Genomic DNA, 25,014 nt, shown 5'->3' with positions numbered 1-25,014 from the left:
GTGAGTGCTACACCCGCCCTCGGGGACAGCAAACAACTGGCATACAATTATAAGGGAAGAAATGAGCCTCACTCCCCATCCCTTGCTCTTTGTGCTTTTGCTGTTTTGTGCCACCTTGCAGTGTTGCCCTGTGCTATGCTGCCCTGCCTTGGAGCCAGCTGATTATAGACTGAAACCTTCACAAACTGTGAGCTAAATAAACCTTTTCTTGCTTAATTTTGGGCATCAGGTATTTTGTCTCAGCAGCAAAAGTAACCAAGACACTGGGCAAACACTCTGCCCCTGAGATGCCTACCCACTTCCCCACCAGCTCTCATACTCTTCTTTCCAAATCTTAGTACAGCTTGCATTTCTTCTTAAGGACTTTCTCCAAAAGCACTTATTGTTTTTGCAGAAAATCTTCGAAGCCTCAAATGCGAATATGTTTATTTTGTCCTGACTTTAGAATAACTGTTTGCTGGGATATCGAATTCTACGTTTGAAGTTCTTTTCACATTCAATTCCGGATTCTCGAGATGGTCAGAATAACGACTTCTACACTGCTACTCTCAAATGTCCTTTTGCATGTGGGCTCCCACCCAGTCTGGTGACTCAGTTTTCTACTGCTAATGTTGATCAAACCTCTAACCAGGGCTGGAAAAAATGTCATCTTCAGAAAACCCATTCTCTCAGACACACTGTTACCGTGACTATAAATTGGCTCAACTTTTCTGGAGGGTAATACAGCCAGGCAAATCAAACATTTTAAAATATACATATATACGACTTTATCCAACGATTTTACATCTAGGGGTGCACATGAAGGAAATAACCAAATAATGCTCAAACATGTACACACAAGGAAACTCCTCATAGAATTGCAACAGGAAAAAAACTCTAATGTCCAAACATAGTTAAAGTTATATAATCAACATACAGTGATTGAGAGGTACAGATTTATTCACAGGCAAACATTCCAGATTTTTTTTTAAAAAGAAAGGGCTAAACTATTTCAGTAGGAAATATCTGAAAGCTGAAGGGCTAGTCTCTAAAAATATTAACAGTAGTTTTCTCTTGAGAAGAACAGTTTCTCATTTCTTCTTTTTGTCCTCCTATACTTACCATATCTCCATCGTGAGCCTCTTTACCTTTTATTTTAATAATTTTTCCACACGAGTCATGTTTCTATGGTCACTCTATATTTCAAATGTACTATTCTTTCAACACACCCTTTCAAATCTCCTTGAACACACAAACTCCTTATTTACCTTTATATGCCTCCAATACTATGATCATGCTCAACATACATAAATCCTGAGCGCCTGTACCATGATACATTAAGAATGCATCTCTGGAATAAAATGTGACTGCCTTCCATCTCAGATATTTTAAAAAAAAAAAAAGTATAAAGGATTATTTAAATTACAGAGAGTAAAATGATAAAAATGGTAACTTTCAAACTTTTAGCAAGGGTCTTTCTTCAAATAAAAGTTTCTGAAGCCCAATATATACAAAAGATAAAAACAGAGGTGAGTTTTGTCTGATAATAATCTTTTTCCTTGCCTCTTGGTCTGCTGTAAGTGTGAAAACTACTTAACATATCCTGCTGGCTCTAAGAGGCCATATTAGAACTAGAAGAGAAAAACATTCAATCTAACATATACATTTATTTATTTATTGGAGTTTGCATCTATAAATAATCACTAGTACAACTGTAATCCTTATATTACAGTGTGTCCAACTAAAGAATAAGCAAACACAGCATAGGTCAGTTGAAATCACAGTACTTCTCAGTGTAATTTGCAAAAGGAGGGAAAAGTCTTGGTCAGGCCCACTTCTTGGAAATAAATATTGAGTAACCATAGAAATATTCAGCCGTTTTCCAGTTGTTCAGGAAGGTCTGTGCGTGGTCCCATGCAGTGCATCAGAGTTCCTCTTTGAAATAACCCAGCTTTGCCAATGACATCTCTTTTCTCAACTGCATAACTTCCCAAAACATCTGATCAACTACACAGAGAAAAGAGACATGTAAATTATAACTTATCATCTTAATCCTTTTTAATGTTTCACTGAAAATTATGGATTAGCTGAAATGCCAAATTGGGCATTTCCTCACTGTACTAATGCCTAGACAATCCTTCAATATTTCACACAAACTTTTCTATTACTTATGGGAATCCTAGTTTTTATTAATAAATAAGCAATTCATTAGTTTTGTCACAATTATCTGTTAGATGCATAAAAGACTATCACTTTAGCCCAAGGAAAAGCAGACATTTCATTCCTGAGGAAATGTCACTGTTGGCTGCATTCATGTTCCATTATTCAAGTTACTGTCCAGCAAATGGATCTTCTGCTCTAGCATATTATATTTGGCCATTTTATTCTTCATTAACACTCAGAAAGGAAAATAGGAAAAAAAACAAAAAGATAATCCAGAAAACTCAGTAACATTCTTTGTAATAATAGGGAAAGGTTTTCTATATGGCCGAAATTAGAAATAAAAGTAAATGTAAAGGATGTTCTGTAATCTATCTATCCTTTGGTAAGTTCTATGATCATACTGAATTGATTTATCAGTGGTTCTCAACCAGGGAACTCCCCCATCCCTAAGATACACTTGGCAATATCTGGATTCACTTTTTATTGTCACATTTGAGGGCTGCTACTGGCACCTTGTGAGTAAAGGCCAAAGATGCTACTAAATATCCTACAGTGCACAAGACATCCCTTCACAGCAAATAATTTTCCAGCTCAAAATGTCAATATAGGTTGAAATCCTTATCTGAAATGTTTGGGACCAAGAGCATCTTGAATTTTGGATTTTTTTCAGATTTTGGAGTATCTGCATATTTATAATGAGATCTTAGATAAGGGACTTCAATCTAAATATGAAACTCATTTATGTCTCCAATATACCTTATACAAAAATACAGTGAATGTTTAGCTTATTTGCTTAATTTATTAACCACAAGCCAGACTACCATTAATCCCTCTCAAAATACTCTGCCTCACCTTGAACATACTTATCCTGTTGTTCTTGTCACTTCTGGAAGCAGTTCTGGAAGTTCACTTTTGTGAGTGTCTTACAATACAGTGGTTAACTCGATGCCCTGACTCAATTCATAATGTTTATCTTTGATGGTCATTTGACTTCAGGGGAGAGACAGAAGTTGCACTGTGCCCAATGTTTTTATGAGTCTTTCTTCTGGATGGAACTTGATACCAGGGTTTACTGAAGTTCGATTACCCCTTATAAAGACACTCACAAAAGATGACTTCCAGAACTTATTCAGCAAGTAAAAAGAATCATGAGATACATATATTCAAACCAAGGAGTATTTTCAAAGAAATTAATGGCAATTTCTCTTTTGCTGTAAATTTTTATACATTCACTATATATTTTGATCATCCCTTGTACTTATAGCCTGAATATTGTTAGCGCATATGTGTTTCGACTACAATTCATCACAAAATTGCAACTTATCACATGAGGTCAAGTACAGAGTTATCCACATTTAGCATCTTGTCAGCAATGAAAGTTTCATATTCTTCCTGAATCAGGGTACTCAGGCTATAGCAAAGTCATGAAACCCTGCCTGACATTTAGTTGTCCTCAATTCTTTTTTGCCACAAGACACAAATAAAAGATTTTAAAATTTAAAATACTTGCTTACTATAAACCCAAGTTATACCAAATGTATAAAGTTCAAAAGTGACAGAAACCAGAGACAGGGCCAGGGACATAGCCCAGCGGCACAAGCACCTGCCTGGCAAGTGCAAGGCCTTGAGTTCAATTCCCAGTACCAAAAAAAAAAAAAAAGAAACCAGAGATGATATCACTTTGTCACCATCACTCATGGCACCTTCTTCCTATTTTAATAAAGTAAATTATCTTTCAAATATCCTTGCAAATCTTTTAACAAGGAGAAAAGCATGCTTGACACTTTAACTTAACATAAACCATCTGTTCTCCAGTTTAAATTATATTATCTACCAACAAGTGGTCAAAAAGATTTCAATTTCAATAAAGTTATAAAAGTATTATAATGCTTAAACACTAATTTTATGCTATACAAGCTTTTGAAACACCAATAATTAAAAGTTAGGTTTCATCCCTTTTCTTGTATTAAAATTCAATTATACAGGATTTCTAATTAATGATTATTTTAAAAACACACCAGAGCTTAAGAAATCTAATTTTTGACAGCCTGACTAATTTTCCATAGAACTGAGATTTACTAACTTATGTAACTACCTTATGAAAGGTAGTAGGCATCTAATAGTTTTTAAGTACAAGAATATTTTCAGTGCCTAAAAAATATAAACACAGAAATTTCTCGTAACTTCAACTACAAAACTGACACAGACTTGTTCCTACTCTAGTATCTGCTATTTCAGTTTTAAAACAATCATTCACACTCAAGAAGTACTACTTTGGAGCTGTCATGTCATATCAGTTTTTATGCTTGATATTAAAGACACTGGGCTATGAAATCATCAGCAATCATGGAAGACTGTATTAAAAACATTAATACACTGGTATGGTTGGCTTGGCTACACACATCATCTGCACATTTCTGTGGATTTAGAACATGGTACCCTTTATTCAAAACAGAATTATTTCATGACTGCTTTATTAATTCACATGTGAAAGAGAATACAGAAAATATCAGTAGCTCGTATATGGTTTTTATTAATGAAGGTAAATCTGACCATTTCTAGAGCTAGCTCATTTTTATCTCATAAAGAATAAATTCAATAAGCTTTGTACCCTCCTCACATTTACCATTTGGTTTAGCACATATCCCTTACAAGTTAAAAGTGGCCCTGCTTAAATTAGAAAAAATAAAATGAAGCAAATAAAATTATTAAATCCATTAGTTTTTATTAATATGTATTAATTGTATAAAGTAATGAGTTTCACTGTGACATTTCCATATTTTAAGAGGTTATCTATTCTGAACTCATCACATAGTTTATTAGAACTATGAAGGATATTCAATATAAATGTAGCAACAATAAAATTTGAGATTATTTGTCCTTATACTTTTTGCTACATCTTCATATAAATATTTACAATGAATAAATAACACTTACCATCCTGCTGTTTCACAAGCCCTTGCTGAATATAACGAATGTATGTAAAAAAATTACATACAGATGTGATCTAGAACCAAAGTAAAAAAAAAAAATGTCACGACCAGCTGAATGTCTTGTATCAAAGCAGTCTATTAAAACTCATGGTAAATCACTTACCCTATATCTGCAAAAAGGAGAAATATAGTAATAGTTGCTTGAGTCCCCTAGTTTAATTCTGTGTTTGCAGGACTTACTCTGGCCAGTGAGAGCACATTTTCTGTAAAATAATGACAAATTTCCGTTTTTAAAGATTAAAGGCATTATGCCCCTCTGCGCTGTACAAGATGTTTAGCCACTCAGAAAGAACAAGTATTTGAAAACCTAGTAGGAACGAGGCACTGTTTTGGATACTTGACTACAGTAATAAGAAGTAAAAGTCCCTGCCCTCATGAGATTTACATAACACTGTAACACTAACTATGGTTCTAGACATAGAAACTAGATGTTTTAAATAGATGTCCTATCAAACAGCAAAGTTACACAAGAGTAATCGCTGCAAGAGAGCACTCAACTTTCCACAGGACTTTTAACTGCTCAGGAGAAAAGAACCTAACGGTGACTGCTCAAGTTTCAAAATCTGTTATTGGTAGCTGCTGAGAACAGCTTCTAGATGGGGTCCTTTCTTCACTTGCTTGGTTTGTTTCCATTCACTTAATGTGGAAAACAGGGAGAAGTACAAAGGAATGAGCCATCTTATAAACATACTGATCTTAAATCTTATAAAGAGTACACTACATTTCTACCATTCTTTCCATTTGTATACCACAAAATGTAAAATTTGGTATGAGGACTTTCTGCCTGGGATGAGGCCATAAACCTCTGGAGGACAAGGACTTTACACATCTTACAATGCCTACCATCACGCATACGCCTGGGACACAGCAGACACTTGCCAACTGTTAAAGAAGTGATGAGCCACCTGCCACTCTAGTGCTCCATGAGATGAAGCTGGCTTGTCTGTCAGGCTGGCCTTGCAACACACTGGAGATCACCATCACAAGCCAGGAATTTGGCTGGATACAACTACCACTCTCTACCAATGAAAACTCAGCACAGTTCGAAGTATAACAGAGTGACCAGTGGCATTTCACATGACATTCTAAAGAGACATTATATGCACATCAAATTTCAGCTCTACCTACATGAAATATTATGTCATTATATTAAGAAAACGTGGAAAATGAATTATTTGGATAATCTTCAGATCACAAACTGATTCTTACCTTTTCAAAGACATTCTGACTCATTATTCCTTCACTAGTATTATTTCTTTATGGCTTTTTATAACACTATCTTCAAGAACTATTAGGTTGGGGAGGATAAACTAAGGGTCTGTTTTTGGAAGTCCTTAAAATTTCTTTTTTTTTTTTTTTTTGTCTTTTTGAGTTCAAGCTGGTCAAGACTCACTTTGTAGTCCAGGCTGGCCTCAAACTTACAATGATCCTCGTGCCTCAGCCTCCCAAGTGCTGGGATTACAGGCATGTGCCACCCCACCCAGTTTAAAATTTCCAAAAGTGTAATTTACTCAAGAGGAAAAAGTAGCGTTAAACTGATGAAAATTAATTTATGTGTTATTCTTCCAGAAACATAAATATACTGTGTATCTACTGTCTTTTCTAGTTTTAAAAGGGCTTTCCTAAAGTAGTTTTAAGTGTTAACTTTTAAAATAATAACACAGTGTTTCTTAAATGATCTCATTTCTAAAACCATGTGGAAACCAGTCAATGTATTTTTTTTGAGTCTTCTGACTTCACTCCAATATTTTGCTCCAATTTTTTTTACATGTGCTAATATCTTAGTATACCTTTTAGCTCTAGTCTCAGTATTTTAAATCTTTGCTCGCCATTTTCATGTAAGGATGTTAACATGTCTAAATCTAGATCCCTAGTCCTTCCACCACCATAGCCTTTCTGCATAACTCCCAAAGTTACTTCAAGTCATTACTCCAGCGATCCACCTCTAACACCTCTCTTTTACGCAGCCGGAAGCCCTCACCTAACTTTCCTTTCTTGAGATTGTGGCATCCTCCTCTCTTCTCCGTATGTCACATCCTCTAAACACACTGCGCTTCCCTGTTTCTAGGCTTCATTCAGTCAGACGACGTTTTTCTTTCATTTGTTTTTTGTGGTAGTGGGGCTTGAACCCAGAGGAGCTCTGTCACTGAGCTACATCCCCAGGCCTTTTTTATTTTTTTGAGACAAAATCTTACTAAATTATCCAGGCTGGGGTTTTGTTTTGGTTTTGTTTTGGTTTCTTGAGACAGGTGTCACTATGTAGTTCAGCCTGGCCTTGAACTCATGGCAATCCTGCCTCAGCCTCCTGACTGCTGAGTTACACGTGTGGGCCACTACGCCCAGTTTAAATTGCTCAGGCTGTGTTCAAATTTGTGGTCCTCCTGCCACAGCCTTGCAGGAGCTGGGATTACAGGCATGAGGTACTACATCTGGCCCAACTGTACTTTTTCCAAATCTCAGCCACACTTCAAAAACTCAGATCAAATCCCTCTCCTTCCAAGAAGAGTTCTTGATCACAACTGGAATAGTCCTGTCTTCAAAATTCCTGTCGTCCTGAGCCATTTATTAGTCACTGTCTTCATAACCTAATCCCCAAGAGCTTCAGCCGGGGTCACACTTTACATTTCATTTTTAGACAGTTCCTTTATTTTCTTTCCACATAATATACACTACAAGTAGCTTGGATTCTGGCTTCAAACTCAATCACAATATCCTTAAACTAGTGTTACTCTCTAAATCTAGCCTATACAGTATTTACTAAAGTAAATCTACTCTCACTGATACCCTATTTGTCCTTTAATACTTGGCTATGATTACTGTGATATATATTGCAACAACAAAATTTTAATTTTAACTAAAAACTGTCATATGTTACTTTAAAGTAAGGTATGACATAGCCCTTAAAAGTGTAAAAACCACTACTATTACATCTGATTCTCCATTTTGAGGTTGAAGAACTGAGATAAAAACACTTGGGTGTACAATTTAAGAATGTAAACCCCTTCCTTAAAGTTCAGAGGGCTGTGCTGCAGGTGAGTGTAACACAGAACACAGCTTGGGGAAATGTGAGGCTCACAAAGCAAACGTATGACCAGAACCCTCCACAGTCACATAAACGTCACATCCTGTTACCTTGCTGAGAATGTATATAAATGATGAGAAACAGAGAAGTGCACTTCTACAGCAGGCTTTCACAAAGACGTATTAGTTCATCTCAACCAGTCTTGTACTCTTCCAGCTTCAAAATAACCCTGCTAGTAATCAATTGCTTTCAGTGATTTCCTCAGTCTTTCCAATCTCCACACTTATCTGCTTCTTATAAACTGCTATGCAGCGTCCTCACAAGCTTTCTAAGTCATTTGTTTAAACAGAAGCCCAGGCACAGCTACTCCTTGGTTCTGGGCAAAACATTCCCTTTGCCTGAGGTTTTCAGTACTATTCATTTCAGACTTTCCTCCTTATAAGACAGGATGAAAAAGCCCGCCCTGCAATGAAATATGGCAGTCTTACTTCTAAGACTTATATTCTCAAATATCTGTCACATGTAAAAGACAGAATGGATTATTTACCAAAGACAGAATCCTTTGTAATAATGAGGTGAAAGGTAGGGACTCGTCAAGACTTTTTGGCAAGCTTAACAGGATTTGGTCTAACTCAGTATCTCCCCAAACTACTTTTTATGGCAACCCTCAAAAAGAAATATTTCATAGACACTCAGTGCACACAGCCATAAATATATGTAATACAAACAAAAACCTTCGATGTCTCTAATATAACTACGTGGGTCTCTACAATTCACATGCATATATAATTCATATTCATATATACATACAGTATATATATATATTAATTAAAAGAGCTTTTTTCCATCTTAAATTTGAAATACTACGTCCCACACAGTCTGGGGATTTGTCTTTGGCCTGCACAGACTCTAAATAGAAATCTGACAAGAAATTAGAACACATTTAAAAAAAAAAAAAAAAAAAAAAAAAAAAAAAAAAAACTAAGTCTGCAACATACAAAATTTCAAATCTCATCTCCCCCAAGCCACAGAAGAGAAAACCTACTTTGGTCCTCCACATTCAACTGCAGAAGCTTTAACAAATCGAATAGGTTGTAATCCCACTGGTTCGATGCTTAGAGTATTGTTTTCCACAGCCTCCAGAACAGCTGAAGCCAACTTAAAAAAGAAAAGTATTAGATCACTATGCTTGCAGAAAAATGTTGATGAAACTGTATTCAACAGTAACCTAATTTCATAAATTATTCTCACCGAAGTCTCACTAACCCAACCTTAGCCAAGGCAGTTCAGTCACAGAGAAGTAACTTTTCCCGTAACCTAGAAGAGGGCTAAAGGTGTTCATTCTAGTCTCTGTCTATTCCTTACTCACAGCTAGCACTTACCGAAATACCACCTCAAAATCAATTATGTAATAAATACTAAGTATATATTTACTAAGTATACAAATACTAAGTATGTATTTTCCCAAATTTGTTTCTATGTGTACAAGTCTACAAAAAAATAAATGTTACAAAATATTAGGTCTCCAGAATAACCCTTGAAAAATAGATAAGAAAGGGAAATGCCTCCAGTCTGCTAAGATTAGGACTGGCCTACCAGAAACCAACTACACAACCACCATAAATGACATATATTCTTATCAAAGTGTTACACTATTCATCTTCACTTATCCTTACAAATAATGTTATAACTAAATCCTCAAAAGATTTAACAAGAGTCTTAGGATTAAATATCTTAAGTATTAATCAACAGGGTATGTGAAGATAAACCTTTCACACGCAAGGACAAACTAGGTAAGTTTACATTTGTATAATACCTTGTATTTTTAAAGTTTTTGTATCTATTTAATCGACTTCATTTTTCCTTCTAACAACCCAATAATATAAGCAAAGAAGGCATTACTACTCCATTTCAAAGATGAAGAAACTAATATGGTTTTTCATCATGTGTAGATGAACCCAACAAACACCTCTAAGAATGTTCCTCACAATGAACCTGGGACTGAGTCTTCAGCCCTGCTCTCCTCCCCACATTATTTACACTTCACTCCAATGCAATACACATTTTAGTGTGAACAGCCTAAGCTCAAGTAAGAAAAGCTATTCAACAACTGAATGCCAGCAATTACAATCCTAACATAAAATAGAGAAAATGGCAAAAACATGACATTTTATAATAATGTATTTGAGATAAGGGCTATTAAAATACCTAATGTGACTTAAAAAGTACAGAAACAACTGTAATGCATTCCTATTAAAATAAAAAAAATTTACCTCACTTTTTGCGAATGTTAAACATGGGAAGATATCTTCCTGATAGATTTTGTCTAAGAAAGGACACGTTCTGTCCATTGTGGGCTCATCCTTCCAAGATCTGAATTCATTATACAGAGATAAATCAGCCTAACAAACAAAAACATGAAAAAAAGTTTTACAAAGAACAAACATAAAACTACTTTATAAAAAAACTAATTTAAACACTACTCAAAAGGTAATGCTCTTCATTTAAAATAACTTGAACTGTTCCTAATTATAACACGACAGCAATTTTTCTTCTAATTTTTCAATGTATCCACTATGATCTCAAAAGACACTATCATTTTCCTTACCCATATCCCCCAAAATTAATGATGGAGCTACTATTTTTTTTTTTTTCTTTTTCTTCCAGTACCGGGAATCAAACTCATGACCTTGTGCTTGCCAGGCAGGTGCTGTGCCACTGAGCTAAATCCCCAGCCCCTGGAGCTACTATTAAGACAAGTGCACATTGTTCTGAATATGAAAACTGGTGAAGTTGTCTCTGAAAATAATTCAAAGGCAATTTGGAGACAAGCTGATTAAGTTCTTAAATAACCTGAGACTGGCTGGGGATATAGCTTAGTGGCACAAGCGCCTGCCTGGCAAGCACAAGGTCCTGAGCTTGGTTTCTAGTACCAAATAAATAAATAAACAAACAAAGACTAAATTGTAAAATCTAGTTTGGAGTCAAAATGATAGTAACTGTGCTATTACTGCATGGCAGTCCCATAAGAACTTTCAAAATGCTTACTGTATAAATAGGAAAACAAAATGAAGCACACTACAGTCTATTAAATTGGCCATTATACTTCTGGCACTTTGATGTCCAGTATCTACCATCTGGATTATCAGTAATACATCCATGGCTGGCATTCACATTGCTGTACCTGCTCCTGCTTTTTTTCCTTTCCCCTATGATAAATGTTTCCCAACCATTCTTTCCTAGGGATCCTTATACTCCCTTAGCCTAGCTAGCTCCATACTATCTGGTGGACTACAAAGCTGCACTCACATTACCCAGCCAAACACTGCTCTTTCTTCATGCAGCTCTAAACCACTGCATCCGGATAGAATGGGCACCTTATGAACAACACACTGACTGCATCTGTGGCCACCTTCTGAGCTATCGCACTCAAAGGTGCATGTAGTTGACATGAAAGTAACAAGAGGCTAAGTATATTTGTGCTTTCCTACAGATTTTAAGGTGTATAACGGCAATCTCAATGTGAATTTTTTCATCTCAATTCATAAATTCCTTGAATCAAAGCCAAAGGCAAAAGGATAAAGAATATTAGCAGATAAATAGCAATATTTTCAAATTTCTTTGTAAAGTTTACTGAGGAGATGGACATAAATCCCAAAGCAGGCAACTAGAATTCTAAAGACTCTAGTTTAAAGGCAGCAATTTAAACCATTTCTTAAAAGTTGACTCTTGCAAAACATATAATAACCATTTTATAAACATTTAATCCTCAGATCTCTGCAAGACATTTATTATGATCCCCTTCTGGAAGGTAAGGAAATAAGGACTTAGAGAAAGTAACTTGCCCAAGATTACACAGCAAAAAAAGTTCAAATTCAAATCTATGTGGCTTGATCCCAAAGCCTTGCTCTGCACATACTTGTGTCTGCACGCACACATGTGCTTTAAATGCTTACAGAAGACATGTTGCTAATATCATGATTGAGTGTCCCATCATGTTTTCTACAAAAAGAAATAGTTTGTTTTCCTTCAGGTTGTTGTATTTGTTCTAACAATTATGTAAGTCAAATTTTTACGTTTACTTTGTCCAATGAAATTTTCTGACATTACAAAACATCAGAATGTTAAGATATACCTAGAAGGCAAAAAGTTATTATTTTGAAGTCATATGCTCCCTATTTATATCTTAAACAATTTCAAATCTGAAAATGAACTTTTGAAAGGTTCTATAAGAAAACACAAACTTTTAAGTTTAAACAAGGGAAAAATACAAAATTATATACCTGCTGAGAAACTATAGCAAAAATACAAGTTTAATAAGCAATTAAAAATGCCACTCAAAGAAATCAAAGGTTTAAAATTTTCTTAAATATGTAACAGAAATAGATGTGAATTGTAGATTTGTTAAGATTTCACTAAGTATTGAACTTCTCTCTAATTAGCATCTTTCTTATTAACTAAAATGCAATTCAATTAAAATACTTAACTTTGGTTATTCAATTTAATAAATTTTCCTCAATAAGATACTGGCAAGCAGAATGCAGAAAACCATTAAGAAAATTATACACCATGACCAAGTGAGATGGTTCAACATATGCAAATCAATAAATGTAATACACATTAACAGAGCCAAGGACAAAAACCATAGAAGGAATTTGACAAAGTTCAACATTCATTCATGATAAAACCCTACAGAAAATTGGAATAGTCTTTATCACAATCCAAGAAATGCCATCTAAATATAATCAACAACTGAGATCACATCATAATTATAAAGATTGTGTACAGCAAAAGATATCATCCACAACGTGAAGACACAACCCACAGAATGGGAAAAAATTTTGCCAGCTGTTCCTCACACAAAGGACTAACATTTAGAATATATAAACCAATAGTCAACATCATACTAAATGGACAAAACCTGAAAACTTTTACTCTAAAATTAGGAACAAGACAAGAATGTCCACTATCAACGTGTTTATTCAATATAGCTCTGGAAACATTACCAGAGAAATCAGACAAGTGAAAGAAAAAAAGAAATAAGATCAGGAAGGAAGAAGTTAAATTATCATTATTTGCAAATGACATGATATTCTACATAGAAGACTCCAAAAACTTAACCAAAAGACTTCTACATTTCATAGCCAAATTCAGTAGCACAGCTAGATATGAAATCAGTACTCAAAAATCAATAGTCTTCCTGTACATGAATAACAAAATCACCAAGAGAGAAATTAGGAAAATACCTTTCACAATAGCATAAAAAAAAAAAAAAAAAAAAAAAAAAAACAAACGCAACACCTAGGAATCAATCTAAGGAAGGATGTAGAAGACCTCTACACTGAAAACTACAGTACTCTGAAAAAGAAGACTGAAAAGCGTATCAGAAAATGAAAAGATCTCCCTTGCCCTTGGGTAGAAAGAACAAATATAGTGAAAAGGGCCATACTTCCAAAATCACTATACATCTCAATCGAACCTCCAACAGCATATCGCACAGAATTAGAGAAAACAATCCTAAAATTCATTTGGAACCAAAGAGACCTAGCATAGCAAAGGCAATTCTGGGCAACAAAGGTAAGGCAGGGGCATCACAATCCCTGACTTGAAGTTACACTAAAAAGCTACTGTGGTAAAAAACAAACAACAAAAAGAAAACAGACCTGAGGATCAATGGAACAGATTAGAAGAGCAGAAACACCACCAGACAAACTCAGCCACCTTATCTTTAACAAAGGTGCCAAACACCTTTATTGGAAGAAAGACAGCCTCTTTAATAAATGGTGCTAGAAAAACTGGTTTACCACACACCAAAGATTAAACCTACACCCGTATTTCTCACCATACACTAAACTAAAATCAAAATGGATCAAATATCTAAATATTAAAACAGAAACAATCTTCTAGAAGACAGACTAGGTAGAACTCTTGAAGATACTGGTATAGGCAAAGACTTTATGAACAAAACCTCAATCACACAGGAAATATAATCAACTGCAATCACACCATAATTATAAAGCTTGTGTACAGCAGAAGACATCATCCACAGAGTGAAGACACAACCCACAGAATGGGAAAAAATTTTGCCAGCTGTTCCTCACACAAAGGACTAACATCTAGAATATATAAAGAACCCAAAAAGTCAGACACTAAACCCAATCAAAAAACGAGCATGTGAAATGAATAGACATTTTTAGATGAGAAAGTACTAATCACCTTATTTTCATATATTTATGTTCATATTTTATTACAGCACTCCAGCAATAACACATGTGGACTAACCAAGTCACTAAAGCCACCACTGTCCTTTATATAAGACATGACAGTTTGTTTCCTAAATAAAAAAATGAGATCAAGAAACTTACCATATTTCCAGCAGGTCCTCCAAGGTCAGGCAGGTAGAGAATGGAAGTGAAGAATCCCTGAAAGCAGCCAGCTCTAGACAAAGCCTCCCCCATCTTAATACTGCACATTTTGTACTAAAAATTTTGCTGGCAAAAATCTTAACTGACACCTCAGTGATGAGAATTAACAAGTACCCACAGAGTCAGAGGGGACAGTCCTTGACGAGTTACCTCTTTGCAGTCTTTTACAATTGGCTGTATCACACTGAGGTCCTGATGACTGCCACTCATAGCACTGCTTGTACTTTTATTTCTTGTATGCCCCCTTTTAAAAGGTGTCTTTCCACCTGGCAGAGGCTCTTGAGTAGGTGATGTTGGAGAACTGGACAATACGAGGGTCTTCAATGCAGCTACTTCAGCTTGAAGTACATCAATCTTGAAAAGAAATCAACATTTTATGACAGATCAAACTATGTTAGTGATTTGGGCAAAACACTTTCAAAGCTGGACAGTAAGTTTAATTTCTATTTCCTGTAGACTACTAAAAGGAAAACACATTCAAGTATTTTGATGTTTCCATATGGTGCAGATTCAGCTACTACTCATAATGTCACATGAAATTTTTTAATCATCAAAATGTAACTTATGATTACTTATAGCACACTCCTAAAATATTAAAAATAGACTAACACTTAGGTGTCTTTTTCAGTGAACTGGAAAATAAATATTAACTCTAAAATGATTTTATAATCCTTTTGATAGTGCAAGCAATTTACAAAGCTTTAAATTATTTGGTTCTAATATAAATGGATACCGATATTCACTTGTTATTCTGCATTAGTTGTGATATCGTAGCTGTTTTCTTTGTATTTTTCTGTAGTTTCCAAGCCAAAAAAAGCACTGCTTTTATAATTAGGACAAAATCCAACAGATGCTGAAGTATCTTTAACACAATAATCTTTCATTTATTTATATGTTTTATTATTAAGCAATAAAAACTTACTTTCCCTTGTGCTTCTTTCAGCTGTTTTTCCGCAGTTGCCTGCTTGACATTTGCTTCTCTCACCATCTTATGAGCTTCCTGAAAAAGTTAATATCCCATATTTTAGAAACAAAATATGTATCATTTGCTTTAAAAAAAATCTTTCACCAAGTGTCCATGACTGAAGCAAAAATATACTGCCAAAATTTAGCCTGAAACTAAGAATTCAACTAAGAAATGGCAGCAGACATCCGAGAGACAAACTACCAAGAATGAATAGGTATCCTCCAGTCAGTACCTATGACCGCTGAGGCAGGCAGCTGAGTTTAATCATTCTGACAGATGTCTGCGCAAAGACTGTAACAGTGATGAAAGAAAACACACAATGGCCCACAGGTCAAAGCTAACTCCTCTGCATGTTCACATTACTAGTCATGGCAAAGGAAGGACAAATAAAAATATGAACACATTAATAATGTAGTTTACAGGAATTATAGAGAAGTCTCAGAGTTTCCAAGAAAAACATTCATACAATGATATTAAATAAAAATTGGTATGAAAAAGCAAATCAGAGTTTACCATTTAATAAGGTATTAACTTTTAACATCACAAATATGAATGCTAGGCATTTAATTACTTTTATTCATTCAGTATCTACTCATCAAATATGTATTCATTACGTATCTTCGTGAGTACCATTCCAGGTGTTGATAATACACTTGGAAAAGAGAAGAGGTCCCAGCTCTTAAAGAACTTCTGTCACATTCTAATAATCACATAAGAATCAAGGGTAAGCATTCTGGATTTAGGGAAAGAATAATATATCTTGTATTTTCAAAAGATTACACTGCTGTATGGAATAATTTCTTTAAGGGATTAAGGACGGGCTGGAACACTACAGAATTACATAATTCTCTGGGATGTAAGAATTTATATTTAGAACTTCAATTTATAGTTAGCTTGAATTGAGGGCGGACAAGAGGGAGGTCAAAGATATTTTAATAGGTCCACAGTCTGACAACTGTTCCCTCACAAAGGAAAGGGGGACCCAAATGGAAAGGGGGAACCAGACTGAGGCAAGAGCAGTATCTAAAAAGATAATGGAAAGAATTCTGCAAATTCTGCAAAAAATGTCAAAGGGCAGATTTTTTTAATGTTTGAAAATTAATCTACCATTCTCTCCTTCCGACACTGAAAATGATGTAAATATAATCTATACGAGGAGTCAGTAAACTTTTTCTAGAAAGGATGAAATAGTAAATAATTTTGGACTTGAAGGCCAAATATAGTTTCTATTCCAACTACCCAACTTGGACTTTGCAATATGAAAATAGTTATAGGCAATACATAAACACATGAATGTGCTCAACAAATGAAGGGTTAGCTGGGGATGTAGCTCAGCAGCCCAGCAGCTGCCTGCCAAGCATGAGGTCGTCAGTTTGATTCCTGGTACCAAGAAAAAAAAAAATTAACAAAATAAATGAAGAGTTCTCAATAAACTTTATGAACACTGAAAGCTGCATTTCATATTATTTTTCTGTATATCCATCACCTCACAAAGTTGTGTTTCTGTTGTTCTGTTTTTTTGGGTAGTAATGGGAACACTTAAGATCCACCTTCTCAGAAATTCCAAGCACGTAACACAGTCACCAGGCTGTACATCAGACTTTCAACATTCTTCTGCATAACTGAAATTTTGTTCCATCTGCCAACATTTCCCATTTATACCACCTATCAAGCGCTGGTGAACATCAATCCACTCTGTTTCTACGAGTTCAACTAATTTAGATTTCACATGTAAGTGAGACCATGCAGCATTTTTCTGTATCTGGCTTGTTTCACTTATAATGTCCCCTAGGTTCATCCATGTTACCTCAAATGACAGGATTTCCCTTTTAAGGCTGAATGACATTCCAATTTTATACATGACAGATTTTTGTTTACCCATTAATGGACACTGTTTTCATAGCCTGGATAATGACAAGTTGTTGCAAAGAACATGAAGTACAGGTATTAGACACTAATTTTCTCTCCTTAGACATATACATAGCAATGGGACTGTTAATACCACCATACTGTATTCCATAGTGGTGGAACCAACTTATATTCCACCAACAGTATACAAGGGTTCTTTACCTTCACATCCCTGCCAACACCTGCTACCTTTTGTATTTTGATAAGAGCAGTTTAACAGGTATGAGATAGTTAGAGAGTTTTGATTTGTAATTACCTGTTAGTGACTTTGAACAACTTTTCACATACCTATTGGCTACTTGCAAGTCTTCTCAGAAGACATTCTTTACATATTTGGGGTATTAAACCCATAATAGATACAGGGTTTATGAATATTTTTTCATTCAGTAGGGTGCTTTTTCAATTTTTTGATGCAGTGGCTTCTCAGTTTGTTTGTTTTTTTGAGACAGGGTCTCGCTATGCAGTTCAGGCTGGCCTTGAGCTCACTTTGTAGCCCAGGCTGGCCTCAAACTCACAACACTGTTCCTGCCTCAGCCTCCCGAGTGCTGGGACTACAGGCGTGCGCCACCACACCCAGCCCTAGCTTCTCAGTTTGATGCCCTCTGTTTATCTATTTTTGCTATTATTGCCCATGCTTTTTGGTGTCATATCAAAAAAAAAAATCACTGCTCAGACCACTATCAAGAAGCATTTTCCTTGTTTATGCTAGGTGTTTTATAGTCTCAGGTCTCACATTCAAATCTTTAACACATTCCCGCAGCTTCAGTCACCAGTGGTACATGCATAACTGTCCCAGTGGGCTGCTTTTATCACCGTGATCAGACCATCCTATACCCCGCAATGGGACAGTCATGCATGTACCACCAGTGCTTCACACCAGAGAGAACAAACATATTCAAATCAGAGCCATCCAGCAGTGAGACATATGAGTCATAGCTGCACCCTTAATGTTTATCAATTTGAGACTTTATGGTTTGAGATAAGGGTCTAGGTTAATTCATTTGCATGTGGACATCCAGATTTCCCAGCACCATTTATTGAACAGACTAGCCTTTCACCAATGGGTATTTAACTCCTTTGTGAAGATGAGCTAATCACAAACTCAATTCTGGGCTCTTCATTCTGTTCCTTTGGTCTCTATAACACTTTATCAATGTCACACTGTTTTGATTACTGTCAGTTTGCCATATACTTTTGAGGTCAGAAACTGTGATATACCCAGATTTATGTTTCTTGTTCGAGACTGCTTTAACTGTTCAGTTCTTCATGGTTTGTGGTATCAGTTTTCTCATTACTGGGACAAATTATCTGACACCCACAACTTAAGAGGAAAGGTTTAACTTGGCTCATGGTTTGGGGTTTCAGTCGATGGTAGGCTGGCTACAAACTGCATGGTGAGAGGGGGTGGAGGAGGAAATCTGCTGACTTCACGCCAGCCAGGAAGCAGAGACAAGGGAGCAGCTGAAGGAGAATAATTGGTCCTTATGGGAATAGACACTTATTTGACATATGGATTTATCTTCCCTATCTGTAATGCTTCCGCCCAAAATACCACCCATATACATATAGAATGCTTCATCCACTGTCATGGTATTGCGGACAGTATTGCTTCTGACCAAGCAACATACTTTATGGCCAAGGAAGTGCAGCAATGGCCTCATTTTCACAGAATTCACTAGTCTTACCATCTTCACTCATCTGGATGCAGCTGGACAGAACAGTGGAATGGGCTTCGGAAGATGCAACTACGGCTCCATCTACATGGCAATACATTGCAGAGCTGGAGCAAGGTTCTCTAGAAGGCTATATATCCTCTCAATCTGCACCCAATATATGTAACTGTTTCCCTCATAGCCAGGATTTACAGGTCAAGAATCAAGGTATGGCAACGGGAATGCTACTACTTACTAACTACCCCTGTAACAGGTAGAAGATGTAACTTACCAGCAAAAAATTTCCTTTCAATTCCCATGACCTTATCCTAATGCCTTAAGGGAACTCCCACACTCCAAATACAGTCTTCCTTACCTCCATTATGGAGAAGTAATTCAATTTCCCCTTCGTAGTCTGGATCAATCTTCCCCCACCAACACCTTACGTCCCTTTTTAGCTTGTTGACTGAAAGGCATGAGAAGCCCGAAGTGACCAGGGGTTAAGTTTTAGGTTCTGCTTCACTGAGATCATTGCTGTGCATCCTGACAGAAGCCTTTCCCTTTCTGGAACTATGACTTCTAAGCCATCTCTCAGTACCATACCATGTAATGAAAGTCAATGGGACACACAACAACCCAATGTAGACAGGCTGATAAATCAGTCAGAATTTTCATCAATTAAGGTATGGGGGTCACCCAACCAGGTAAAGAACCAAGACCCACTGAGGTGCTTGCTGAAGGTCAAGGGAATGTAACAGGTAGAAGATGTTAGTTATAAATACCAGCAATGCCTACATAACTAGTTACAAAAATGAGGGTTGTAACTGTCATGAGTATTTCTTTTCTTTTTTTGTTGATACTTTTGTGCATATATACATATAAGCCAAGCAGATGTATGTTTGTTTTCTTTGTAATATATTGATTTGACTTAACATCAGTAAATACACTTACACCTACATTATAATATTCAAGTTATGGAATGTCAGGAGAACAGCAGGAGTTACACAAAGAAAAACTCTACCTTCTAGTATGGAGAACTAGTGTATTTTTGTTTGCATGCAAGACAGTTGTATCATAGTCGTAATTATGAAACTTGCTATTTTATTTGGAGATTAAGTATGGTTTAAAGAATTGTGTCTGGATGTCAAGTAGACGAAGGATGGACTGTGACCAGTAATCACAGTATGCAACTTGAATGGATTAAGAAACACCTTGCAGATTAGTGGGGCAAAATTCTGGGTGTGTATGTTGATGAATGATGGTCTAGACCAGCAAACAGAGAGAAAGAACCATGCTGGATATTTGTGGTACCAACCAACAGGCTTAAAAAAAGAAAAGAAGAAAGAATCGTCCCTATTTTGGAAGAGCTCCAGTTTTGCCATCACCTCTGAACACTGGTCTCCAGTTTCTTCAGCCTTTCAGCAAAGACTGGACCAGCAACTCCAGAGTGAGCTTAGGTCTACAACTTCTGACTGCTGCTGCACCTTGATCCTGCTTGTTCTTGCTTCCATTTTCTTGTGCTGAACAGTTAATGGATCATCTGGCTCTCCAGTGCGCAGGTGGCCATTGTGATTCTTTCACCTCTAATTCCTCAGTGGACACTCCTGCCTCTGATCATGTAAGCCTACCGAATAAATCTCCACGAATGAATGAATAAAAATATGCTTGTTTCTCTAGAGAACCCCAACTAATACTACTTCCAAAAGCACAACTCCAGTGACACATCTCATCCAACCAGGCCCCACCTCCTAAAGCACATTTAACTATGAGCTCATCAGTGGATTAATCCACTGATAAGTACATCACTCCCATGATAAAACTGCGTCTAAAAGCTCCACCTCTCAATACATGAGACATTAGGGAACATTAGATCTAGGTATATATGGTTCCATATAAATTTCAGAATATTTCTATTTTTGCACACAATTTCACTGGAATTTTCAGAGACTGCATTCAATCTGTTGAACACTTTCAGCTGTATGGCTATTTTAACAAGATTAATTCTTCCAACCCATGAACATGGGATGTCTTTTCACATATGTGTGTTTTAAGTCTCTTCATCAGTGAATTATAATTTTCAGCGTACAAATTTTTCACCTCTTTGGTTAAGTTTATTCCTAAATATTTCTTTTTTGCATTTCTGTAAATGAGACTGTTTTTATTTTCTTTTCAGTGTAGAAATATAAATTGACATTAGTTCTAACTTTGTTGTTGAATCTTCATGATTTTCTATATACATGATGATTTTATCTGTGAAAGATCATTTTACTTATTTTTTCTCATCTAATTGCGCCTGCTAGGACCTCTAGTATTAAGTAGAAATGAACAGTGGGCATCCTTACCCTGTACCAGATCTTAGAAAACAAACTTTTCAGTTTTCCCCCACTGATTGTAATACTTGCTATGAGTTTTTCATATATGCTCCTCATTGTGTGGAATGACATTCCTTCAATATGTATTTTGTTGAGCATTTTTAACATAAACAGATGCTGAATTTTATAAAATGTTTTCCTTTATTGAGATGATCATGTGATTTTTATCTATTAATGCACTGTATGACACTGCTTTGAGATGATACATGGTATCTATTAATATAGTATATTACACTGAATTCTGTACCTATATGCACTGAGAATACTGACCTGTAGTTTTTTTTTTCTTGTGGTTTCTTTGCTGCCCTTTGTATCAGGGTGATACTGGCCTCAAAGAATGTATATTCTTCCATTTTATGGAAAGGTAAGATTAGATAGACAATGTTATCCAGTTCAGTGTTTCCTTACTGATTATCTCTCTGAATCACATATGCATCACATAGAGTATTAAAATCTCCAACTATGACTGCTTGGCTATTTCTCCCTTCAAATCTGTCAAAGGTTGCTTTATAGATCTAAGTGGGGGTTTTTTTTGTTGTTTTGTTTTTTTTTTGCGGTACCGGGAATTGAAATCACGACTTTGCGCTTGCCAGGCAGGCGCTGTGCCACTGAGCTAAATCCCCAGCCCCCAGATCTAAGTGTTTTGATGCTGGGTGCATATATAATTGTTATAATCCCTGTCAAATTGATCCTCTTGTCTTTGTCTCTTAGGATAGCTGTGACTTAAAAGTTTATTTTGTCCACTCCTGCTCTTTTGGCTACCAGTTGCATGGAAATGTTCTACGGCTTTGCTTTCAACCTGTGAGTATCCTTATACCAAAAGTGAGTCTCTTATAAACAGCATAGTTAGGTTTTTGTTATTTATCAAATCAAGAACTCTTTTGACTGAGGAGTTTAGTTCATTTACAAGTCAGGTAGTTATTGTAAAGTAAGGATTTATTTGTACCATAATAAATTGTTAAATTTTTTCAGTTGTGTAGTTCTCTTGTTCTGCTCTTCTATTCAATTGATTCTCTTGATTATTTTTGTGGTTATAGTCTTTGATTCTATTTTTGTGGGTTTCTTGAGGGGGACACTGCCATATGAACAATGGTCTTAGTAGGAATAATGACCCCCCCAGTAAGAGGCACAGAGGCAGGAGCTGTCTGCTGACACTTGCAGCAAAATAAAAAAGGATAGTTTTAAAGCCACTTCAACACTGTTGTATAAAAAAATGGTCAAGGAATTTCTTGCTCAGTGGAAAATGTATTTGAAAGCTGTGTTCTCCGTGAAAGCTTCAATAAGGATTATATTGTTATTTATACGCTATGTCAACATGAGGACCTCCCTATGCAGATGCAGATCCCTCCCCTATGTCTAGGGCTTGTGCACCATTTCCTGGGACAGCCACAGGGGCAGCAGAAGAAACCTGGTAGGGGGCAGGGGCTGGGGCTCACAGGTTGGGAGTCTCCTTCAAAAGCCACATGCTTTCTTGTGATTTGAGGTGCAGAGATCTCACGTGCCTGGAGGGTTGTGGAGCCTGCTGGTGACTCCTCAGGGGTAGGGTAAGTGGTGGGAGCAAGCTTAGAGGCAGCAGGGATGACATCTGAGCCAGCATCGTGGTGGAAAGGACCAAGGCCACTGAGCTGGTGCTGATACAAGGGCCCAATGCTGGAGGGGAGGGAGAAAGCTGTGCTGTGTCCCAAGACTTCCAGAATAGCTGGCCTGACGGGGTCCTCCTCAGGAGGTAGATGGCACAAATTAAAGAACTAGAGGGCATGTGAGCACACAGATTTTGAGCTGGAGGACAAGGAATCTTCGCAGCTACTAGCTCTTTCTCCCCACTGGCCAAGGGTCGAGTCCCAATCTGACTGTTCATTCAACCTTTGTCCGGGAGGCCATCCACTCCCAGGCTGTCTACCTCAGCGGTGTCATAGCCTATCACCTGGGGATCCCCATAAAGGGAGAGAGTTGACAGGTTACAGGACTGGAGCATGAAGCTGGCATAATTTCAAGAGCTGTCACCCCAGTTCTGGTGGCAAACCAAGACATCCAGGCTTTCCTCTGGGACGCCGAGGTCCTGTAACTGCAGCTGCTGATATTCCCTCATCTGCTGACACTGCAGGTACTCACAGCTGTTAGCACTGACTCCCCACAGCCTCAACAGTAGACAGACTGTGCAGATGGTGATCAGCTGTGGGTCAGTTATCATCTGCACGCACCAGTCACAGGAGGTGCACTTCTCCCACTCAAACAGTTGCCTCCTAAAGCCTGCAGAATGATCCAGATCAAGTCAGAGGCCCTCCATCATCAGCTTCCTGACTGCTTGCCAGATCGCTGCCACCGCTTTCTTTGGAGTATCCAGGTGCCTGGGGGCTAGCTTGGTGTCCAGGTTCTTCCTCAGCTGCTTTGCAGGCTTCTTCCTATGGGCTGCAACTTGGAACACCATGCTCTGCATCATCTGTGCAGCTCTGTCCCTCACCACTGTCTCCAGGTCAGCCCCACCTGGGTGCCTTGCTTGCCAGCGTGCTCCTGCTGGCTCTTTCAGCTCCTACGCCGTCATCATTCACCTTGCTCTACTCCAGGGATGTGACTTCAGTCTGAAGAATCCTGAAGTCATCCAGGTGGGTCTGGATCTTTTCCACCACCCTGTCCAGCACCACGTAGAGACTCTTCATTTTCTCTATCTGAATGCCCCAAGTTCTTCTTTCAAATTCTTCTTTCTTTAGCCTAGATTTCTGGAGGTTGACAATCTTTTCCTCCAACATGTCCACTGCCATCCTACGCCTGGAGAAATGTGGGGTTTTTTTATTTTTAAATTACTATATGTTTGCAATACATAATAAATATATTTGTTGTAGTGAACTGGCATGCATATGTATATACAAGTGTGCAATATTTACTATCTTGATCCTTTTTTAATTAATTTTTTAAAGACAGGGTCTCCATACATAGTTCAGGCTGGCCTTGAACTCATTACCCTCAGCAATCCTCCTGCCTCAGCCTCCTGAGTGCTGGGATTACAGGTATGTGCCACTACACCCAGCTATTAATACATTTAGAATATATAATGAATATGTTCATCATGGGGAGTTGGTACACAGACAAGATACATCTTAACCCTTTTTAGTCCCATTTTCCTTCCCGTCTCCTCTCCATTCCTAAATCTTCTTCACACCTGCAAAAAGTCTACCTCCCTGTTTCCTCTAATCTTTCTCTTATTTTGCTCTTTAAATTATACTTTAGGGAGGGAGGGCCCCCGGTGCACGGGGAGCCACGGGCAGGGGACTCCCTGCCTCGTAGGCCCCCGGAGGGAGGGCCCCCGGCGCACAGGGAGCCATGCGGCCGAGAGCACTATGGCACGCCAGCCTTTAGGCCAGCCGTCGCTGCTCAATTGAGAACTATCAGGACACAGAGAAACAATGACACAATTGGACCACCATGCACAGGCTGCAGATGCCCACCTAAGGATGTGTGTGAATCCTTCAAACATGGAAAAACCCCCGGGAATACAGGCTATACAACAGGCCACTCTTGCTCCTGCCATTGAGAAC

At 37.3% G+C, this 25,014-nt stretch overlaps 1 protein-coding gene across 1 annotated transcript in view; it reads right to left on the bottom strand.

Moving 5' to 3' along the window:
• Positions 1 to 921: 921 nt before the first annotated feature.
• Rab3ip (RAB3A interacting protein) overlaps positions 922 to 25,014 on the bottom strand; it is a gene marked incomplete in the record, with an annotated part of 60,106 nt that continues 36,013 nt past the window's right edge. The window contains 7 exon segments of the mRNA XM_013517540.1: positions 922 to 1,986; positions 5,080 to 5,149; positions 5,239 to 5,338; positions 9,203 to 9,315; positions 10,431 to 10,559; positions 14,733 to 14,936; positions 15,505 to 15,582. Coding sequence (XP_013372994.1) covers positions 1,904 to 1,986; positions 5,080 to 5,149; positions 5,239 to 5,338; positions 9,203 to 9,315; positions 10,431 to 10,559; positions 14,733 to 14,936; positions 15,505 to 15,582 — 777 coding nt within the window.

This window comes from Chinchilla lanigera, unplaced genomic scaffold (assembly GCF_000276665.1).
Source record: "Chinchilla lanigera isolate Chin_1 unplaced genomic scaffold, ChiLan1.0 scaffold00004, whole genome shotgun sequence".
Lineage (NCBI taxonomy): Eukaryota > Metazoa > Chordata > Mammalia > Rodentia > Chinchillidae > Chinchilla > Chinchilla lanigera.
The sequence above is the reverse complement of the archived record's forward strand: the minus strand, read 5'-3'. Positions and strand labels throughout refer to the sequence as shown.